We start from the raw sequence: 8,578 nt of genomic DNA on the forward strand, positions 1-8,578 counted from the left end.
CCTCGTGATATCGAATCCCGAGCAAGTCTAGTATTCGTCTTCCCGTTACGGTGCTCGACAGCCTCTCCAGCTGCGCGATTCTCTGCGCCTCGGCGATCTCCTCGAGCGTGTTGTGTACGCCCAACTCGAGGAGCCTGTGGGTTGGCGTGTACTGGGGTACTCCCAGGGCGGTCTTGAACTCCCTGCGGATCGCCACGTTCAGCTTGTCGGTTTCGCTCCTGTTCCAGTCGGCGTATGCGGCGACGTACGCTATGTGGCTCAGCGCGTACGCCTGTATCAGCCTCGTAACGTTGTGTTCCTTCATTCCCTTCCTCTTGTTCGCGACCCGTCGCACGAGGTGTGTGGCGGCGGCCACTTTCTTCTGCAGTCGGGCAACCAGCTCGCGGTTGGCACCGTTCTCTTCCAGCCACAGGCCGAGCACTCGCAACTTGGACACCGTCGGTATTCGGGTCCCCTCTCTCGTCGTGACGCGGACGCCCAAACGACGAGCGTCCAGCACGGCCTGCGGAAGGGGCCCTTTCTTGCGCGGCCTGTGGAGCAGGATCTCCGACTAGTCGGGTGAGCAGACGAGTCCCGTGTCTTCGACGTGCCGCTCCACCTCCCGGACAGCCCGCTGCAGTCGGTCTTCCATTTCGCCGACGCTCGTGTTCTCCGTGGTCCACACCGTCACGTCATCTGCGTATATCGTATGATTGATGCTCTCTATCGCGTCAAGACGCTCCGGCAGGCCGATCATGACGAGGTTGAAAAGCATGGGGGAGAGTACGGAGCCCTGCGGCGTTCCCGCACCACCCATGCGGACCGTTCGTGGTGGGGCCCCGTCGATCTTGACTGTCGCCTCGCGCCCATTCAGGAAGCTGCTGACATATCGGTGGAACCTCGCCCCGAGATCAAGTCGGCTGATCTTGTCCAGTATGGCCATGTGCTTCACAGTGTCGAAGGCGCTCTTGAGGTCTAGCCCGAGGAGGGCGCGCACGTGTGTGCTCAGAGCGTTCACGACCTGTTCCTTGATCTGCAGCATGGCGTCCTGCGTTGAAAGTCCCTTCCGGAAACCGATGATGTGGGTGCCGAAGGCGTCCTGCTTCTCGAGCAGCGTCGTCACCCTGTTAAGGCAGGCATGCTCCATCACTTTCCCGACGCAGGACGTGAGGGAGATCGGCCTCATGTTTCGGACCTCCAGCGGTTTGCCCGCCTTTGGTATCAGTATAACGTCTGCGGTCTTCCACTCTTGCGGAATTTGGCCCTCCTTCCAGCACGCGTTGATGTACTCGCAGAGCTTCTCGATGGCGTCGTCGTTCAGGTTCCTCAAGATTTTGTTGGTGATCCTGTCAGGACCGGGCGCCGAGTTGGCCTTCAGTAGCTGGAGGACCGTTCTAATTTCCTGCACGGAAAAGTCCGCGTCCAGCTCCTCGTTGGGAGCCCCGCAGTACTCTGGGTGACTCTGCCCTTCCGGGCGTGCGAGGTGCGTCTGCACGATCTCTTCCGCGAAGGCCTCTGGGTCGTCCTTGTACTTGTGTCGCAGCTTGGCCATCTCTGTACGGGTCGCCGTTCTGGTGCTTCCCGGGTCGAGCAGGTGCCTGAGAATCTTCCAGGTGCGTCCAGCGCTCATGTTCCCGTTCATCGTGTCGCACAGCTCCTGCCATTCTTGCTCGCACAGGCGGGCGCAATGCATCTCAATCTCCCGGTCGATTTCGGCGATCTTCTTGCGTATCTTCCTGTTGAGTTTTTGCCTACTCGCTCTCCGTTGCATGGATTTCTTGGCCGCAACAAGATGTGCCAGCCGGCTGTCCACTCTGGACGGTTGGGGAGCGCCGTCGCCCACGGCTCCGCGGGACCTGTCTGCCTCTTCTTTGGTTGGTTCTTGTCGCCAGTCCGTCCATTCGACCTCATCGGTGGCTTTCTCTACGTCTGCGAGTAGTACTCGGCACCATTCGCTGATGTCTTCGATCGGGCCCTCCTTCTTGTCTTGCTCTCTATGTTTCCGGAATCTGTCCCAGTCTACGATTCTCGCCTTTCGGCAGACGCCCTCTTCGCTTTCATCCTCTCCCACGGTCACGCACAGGATCCTGTGGTCACTCCCCAGGTCCTCGAAGGAGTTCGACCAAGTGACCACGTCCGCGCCTGACCAGACGGAGAGGTCGGGGGACGTGTCGCGGCACACTCCCTGTCCGATCCTGGTGTGCGAAGCAGGTTCGTTGAGTACTGTCAGGCCGAGCTCGTCCATCAGTCCGGCTAGCCTCTTCCCTTTCGGCGAGTTGGCTCCGTATCCCCATTGCGTGTGCGGCGCATTGAAGTCTCCGCATATCAGCAAGGGACTAGAGGCGGCCTTGGCCATCGCTTCGCGAAAGAGGGCGTCGAAAGCGTGAGTGCGGTATCTTTGCGAGGGGGAGCTATATACGTTGAGCACGAAAAGGCCGGTTTTCCTGCTTCCAATACTCGGCACGACTTCGATCAGTACATGGTCTATGCCCGACTCCTCGTGGAGCACGAGTTCGTGTTCGATGAAGGCCGTCCCGCGCTTAACCAGGGTGCACACCCTGACGTCCCTCCCCATGGATTCCTAGGGGGGACCGCACGTCACATAACCCGGGAGCTGGGCCCGATCGAAAGGTTCTTGCAAGGCAATCACGACAGGAAGTTTGGTATTGGCAAGCGTTTTCATGTATTGCACCATCGTTGCTTTCTTGTTTTTGAAGCCCCTGCAATTCCACTGCCAGACTATGCGGCTATTGTCGGACTTGCGGGACACAGCCATGATGGTTATGCAGAGGTGTTGGGGGGACACAACTGTCCGTGCGTCCCTCCTGCCCCGGTGCGGGTGGCATTGGCGTTGTTGTCGCAGGCGAGGATGGTCGGTGCGTTTACCGCTTTTGACGATGGTACCCCGGCCCTTCCAGGCAGGTGATGGTGATGTTGCTGTTGCCTCAGCTGCATCGTCCCGTGTTCCAGATCTTCGATTCGCTTATGCATGGCCGCGAGTTGGGTGTTAACCGCTGCGTCTAGAATAGAATTTGAAACACATAACGTAAAGTAGGAAAAAGACGGGGAATGCAGGAGATGGAAATTCAAGACGATGAGCAAAACGAGAACAAGGTGAATGCAGGAGCCAACGTTTCGATATGTCGACTTGTCTTCTTCAAGGCGACGTGCGCTTTCCTCGCCACAGTATATATAGGTGAACTTTTGAAGAACCCCACCTATATATACTGTGGCGAGGAAAGCCTACGTCGCCTTGAAGAAGACAAGTCCACTTGTCGAAACGTTGGCTCGTGCATTCACCTTGTTCACATTTTGCATAACGCAAAATAGACATTTTAGGATACTTTTAAGCGCACAACCAGCCATATTGGCAAAGAATAAAACGTACTATATTGCACAACAGTAGCCCACAACATATGGCAAGGCGTAAGAATATAATGTGTTTGCAAACTTGAGGAAAGAAACACAATTAGACCGCATGAGTACAGCATATAAAGGCCAACAAACAGGAAACTTGCAATATGCACATGTATAAATTTAAAGAAACATAGGAATGGCTGGGCCTCGAAATTCCTCATTTTACAGCCTCGCAGGCAATAAAAGTTTACAGGAAGCTATGGCATGAGTCCTACGGTACACACAGCTAGCACTATAGTTGCAGCTTGAAGATCATCATGCTGTACCGCTAAGTACGATGCCATCGCGCTGATTTTCGCTATCACGTGACTTGGCAATCCACATTCGTGGCATTCTTTTTGTGCGTCCGAAGCCCGTGCGGCACATTTGGTAGCGCGTTTAGTGTGTCAATGTCCAACCTATTACGACGCGCGTTCTTCACAATGTTCATGTCGCTAAAGGATCTTTCTGCTCCAGCGTTTCAGAAAGGCCTCTGCAGCACTGTCACGGCGACCGTGGCCCACTCGGCGAAGGGATTTCAACCCTGCGCGTCCCTGTTGGAACCGACCTGTGCCCGGAAACCAGGGGTTGTATTCGTATAGGCCCATTTTACGTGCCTCGCGTTCGTCCATTGCGTTTCGCAAGCGTACGCGGCTTCCACGGAGAGAAACTGTTTCGCCAATTCCGTAATTAGCTCATGCATTGCTTCTGGTGCGTGCTCTACAGAGAGGAGAGAAGCCTTTTGCAAGCACTGAATGTTTGCTGGAAGCCGATGACGCTGCTGGTTGAAGAGTTCCGCAGTGAAACGTCGAGAGCAAAGGCACAGCTCCTTTTCATCGTCGAGTGTCAATGATGCGTTTCGGAGCGCTCTTTCAAAGCGGTGACCAAAGGAGGTATTTTAATCGAGATGCTGCTTGATATTGACGGTTAACACGTCGTATCACGAGGCTGCCAAGAATACTTTGGCGGTTTTTGACAATCAGCTTACACAGCTTCCAAATACTGCAGCGACCTCTTCCTGCATCCACTCCACCGACCAATCTAGCTCGCCACCACCAAGCGAAAACGTGACCCGAATTGTACGCCGCGATCTCGAAGTAGCGTTTCCTGCCTCGCCTCAACAGGCGTTTTGGAACAACACTGCTAAGACGATATCGCTGATCAAGCCCGTGCTTCGCCAGGAAATCACTAATATGGGTCTTCCCAGAGCCTGCTGCTTGAGTCGCCCTGACACCCGCCCTACTCTTATGCATCGGTCCTATCGCAGTCCACTTCACAGTGTCCGTTATCCCTACACTACCAGGAATCCATCCGACTGGCGTACACCTGACGACAGGTCGGTCTGTTTCTACTGTGGCCGAATCGGTCACGTTTCCCATCACTGCCGGAGCCATTGGCCGTCCCCTCCTCGAAACACTTCCAGAGTTCAAGCTCTCCCCGAAGTTCCTCCCCCCGTCGCTTCTACGACGCTTCCGACGCCCCTACCTCGACTCTTCGCTATGCTCGCTCGCCCTCGCCTCAACGTCGCCAGCCACGTTCGCCCCACGTTCGCCGCTCGCCGTCGCCGACCTACCAAGGCCCGTCCCAGCAGGAAAACTAGGCAATGAGACACCTGTAGGTGGTGCTGCAATATCGGATTCGCCGCAAAATCCTACTTTGCGCTGTTTACGAGACATAACCTTCTTGACACCCGCCGTGGTTGCTCAGTGGCTATGGTGTTGGGCTGCTCAGCACGAGGACGCGGGATCAAATCCCGGCCACAGGGGCCGCATTTAGATGGTGGCGAAATGCGAAAACATCCGTGTACTTAGATTTAGGCGCACGTTAAAGAACCCCAGGTGGTCGAAATTTCCGGAGTCCTCCACTACGGCCTGCCTCATAATCAGAAAGTGGTCTTGGCACGTAAAATTCCATAATTTAATTTTTAACCTTCTTGACGTCGAAGTAGATAGCACACCCGTCACAGCCCACATAGATACCGGCGCACACCATATCGATTATGACCAGCCGCCAACGCCGCGATTTAAGAAAATTGTTAGGCCTGCCGTTAGTCGGTTCGTACGAATCGCCGATGGTAGCACGGTGACCGTGGTCGGAATGTGTACTCCACGTGTGAGCATTTCCGGCCGCCATACTGTCATCCTTTTCACTGTGCTTGACTAATGCCCCCATGACCTTATCCTAGGCCTAGGCTTCCTCTCCACCCAGTCAGCGCTTTTCGATTGTTCCTCGAGTACTGTGCGTCTTGACCTGCCTCTACGGGACGTTCCTACGACCCCACACGAAATTCGCTTAAGTCACACTGATTTTGTTCACGTTTTTGTTATGGGGTTTTACGTGCCAAAACCAACTTTCTGATTATGAGGCACGCCGTAGTAGAGGACTCCGGAAATTTTGACCACCTGGGGTTCTTTAACGTGCACCTAAATCTAAGTACACGGGTGCTTTCGCATTTCGCCACCATTTTTTTTCGTCACCATTTCGCCACCATTTCGCCATCCTGTCGTGTTGGGCAAAAAGAAGGAAGGTTCATGGAGGTTCTGCGTCGATTACCGCCACCTCAACCACATAACGAAGAAGTACGCCTACCCACTACCTGGTATCGATGACGCGCTCGATTGCCTATACGGGTCACAGTATTTTTCGTCCATCGACCTGCGGTCGAGATGTTGGCGAATCGCTGTCTATGGTCTAGATCATGAACAGACCGCCTTTATAACGACTGGTGGTCTTTACCAATTCAAAGTTATGTCTTTTGGGCTATACAAGGCTCCGGCTACTTTTGAGCGTATGGACACATTACTCCAAGGATTCAAGTGGTCGACTTGTCTCTGCTTCATCGATGATGTTATTGTGTCCTCGCCCTCATTCAGCACACACATAGAGCGCCTTTCAGCTGCACTTGCCGTTTTTCACAACGCTGGTCTACAGCTCAACTGCAAGAAATGTAACTTCGGCCACCGTGAGATTACTGTTCTTGGACATGTCGTCAATGAGACTTGCATCTGACCGGACCAAGAGAAAATTCGCCCCGTGGAAGAGTTCCCTGTTCCACGATCCGGAAAAGATGTGCCAAGTTTCCTGGGCCTTTGCTTTTACTTCCGCCGCTTTGTTAAAAATTTTGCCGCCATAGCACGCCTTCTCACAGATCTGCTAAAGAAAAGTGTGCCGTTTTCATGGGGATCCTCTCAGGCCACGGCCTTTTCTCTCCTTACCACCATTCTCACCACCCCACCGATTCTAGTATACTTCGCTGCTTCAGGCCCTACAGAGGTGCGCACCGATGCCAGTGGCCACGCAATTGGTGCCGTCTTGGCACAAGTTTAACACGGCCATGAACGTGTCATCGCGTGCGCTAGCCGTCTTTGTCACCTGCGGAGCGGAACTACTTTATTACCGAGCGCGAATGTTTGGCCGTTGTGTGGGCAGTGGCGAAGGAAGGAAGGAATTAACACGGCAAGCTGGGAGAGTTGGTGATTTATGTTCCTATGGGTGGGCAGCGCAACCTGGACGAAAGACAAGAGGAAGTACACAATCGTATTGGGTACTTCATCTAGTCTTTCGTCTTGGTTGCGATCCCCACCCATAGGAACATGAAGGAAGGAAGGAAGGAAAAAGTGGAGAAGAAAAGGCAGGGAGGTTAACCAGTTTAGCTCAACCGGGTTGCTACCCTACACACGGAAGTGGAATGGGGGGATGAAAGATGGCGAGAAGGGAGAGAGAGAGAGAACACATAGCACAGCACACACATCATCAGCTACAGTTCGTCACTATTGCTTTGTAGGTGACATCACTGTCACATCCACTTGTCCAAGCCCGTCTCTTTTACAAACAGATGTAGTCCCTTCATCGCCTTGATTTGCGATGTCTTCTTTCACCAATATGTGAAAATAGTTTCAACTGACAATGGTCTATTGTCAAGGTGCGCTAAAACGGACGCCAAGGAATCTCTGTGAACATTATATTCAGGACAGTCACACAGAATGTGTGCTAGCATCTCCTCGCAAAGACAGGCATTGCAGAGAGCCTTGCCAGCCATTCCAATGCGAAATGAGTAAGATTTCGTGAAATTCCGCCCCTATTTTTACGGCAGGCCCTTTTATTTCGTAACGGACCATCTCTGTTGGCTTTCGTCCTTAAAAGATCCCACAGGGAGGCTTGGACGATGGGCTTTGTGGCTGCAAGAGTATTCATATCCCGTGGTGTATAGGTCTGGTTGCCTACACAAGTACGCTGACCTTAAAAAATGAGAAACCGCGAATTTCCACCACCAAACTTTCTGAGCCCTTATTGGGAACTTTGTTTTTGTACGCCTCCATTGCTTATCGTTTCCACGCTTTTTTTCCACCCCGGCTAAAAGCGGGTACTTAAAGTGAAAATTTGACAGTGACAAAAATACGCTGTCCCAGCGTAGCAGTCTGTGCAAGTATGGATGCTTCATTCTCATTATATTTAGTGTGATAGAAAGTGGACAAGCGGATGACAACACTTGAGCCTTGTTCAATAATAATCCTGATTGGCTTCTTTCATATATTCCAAAGCTCGGACATATGTTTCCCATAGTTGTACGGCAAACAAAAAAAGAAGATTTTACAAGTGTTAAGCAAGGAGTGCCTTACGCACAAATAATAGTTACGTGCCTAATATTCCAATAGAATATTGCTCACACAGTCAACATATTGCTAATGTTGGTTGTGCAAGAGAATGAGGCATCTTTGTCAATCGATAGGTGTAACCTTTCTCAGCGGGTGGTTCTAACAGCGCCTCGCGGAAATGGAAATAAATAAAACAAAAGAAGCGCAAACGCGGTAGATTACTAGGAAACAAGCCAGCACTGAGCTCGGCTCGCATCGGGACACATCTGATCAAAGAACTCTTGAGAGAACACGCTTCGAGACTAATACCGCATAAAAAACCAACACGCAGTTCCTATACCTGCTCTGAGACAGAGTTGTAAAGATATACCATCCAGAATCTCCGTTGCACTAAGCAACTCGCTTGCGTGCAACGAATGCCTGTCCTCCCATTTGCCTTGAACCTGCTTTCTGGCACAAGACAAGAAAAACTGTGTTGACAGCAACACGCAGAGTGCCGTTTCTGATAACGATGCATTGGTCCTTGCATAACACAGCCGAGCTGAGCGCTGCTTGTGACCTACCGGAGTCCCACACATAAAATTGGCGCGGCAGGCTAGTTAGATGGT

The 8,578-nt window shown here is 52.5% G+C and overlaps 1 protein-coding gene across 1 annotated transcript; it reads right to left on the reverse strand.

Annotated features, from left to right (window-relative positions):
* Window positions 1-550: 550 nt before the first annotated feature.
* LOC142586202 (uncharacterized) lies at window positions 551-2,554 on the reverse strand. The gene is made up of 2 exons (XM_075697454.1): window positions 1,273-2,554; window positions 551-675 (listed from the first exon to the last, which is right to left on the reverse strand). The coding sequence occupies exons 1-2, from the start codon at window positions 2,552-2,554 to the stop codon at window positions 551-553; spliced, it is 1,407 nt and encodes a 468-aa protein (XP_075553569.1).
* Window positions 2,555-8,578: the final 6,024 nt, after the last annotated feature.

Source organism: Dermacentor variabilis, chromosome 6 (genome assembly GCF_050947875.1).
Source record: "Dermacentor variabilis isolate Ectoservices chromosome 6, ASM5094787v1, whole genome shotgun sequence".
In the NCBI taxonomy this organism is placed as follows: Eukaryota; Metazoa; Arthropoda; class Arachnida; order Ixodida; family Ixodidae; genus Dermacentor; species Dermacentor variabilis.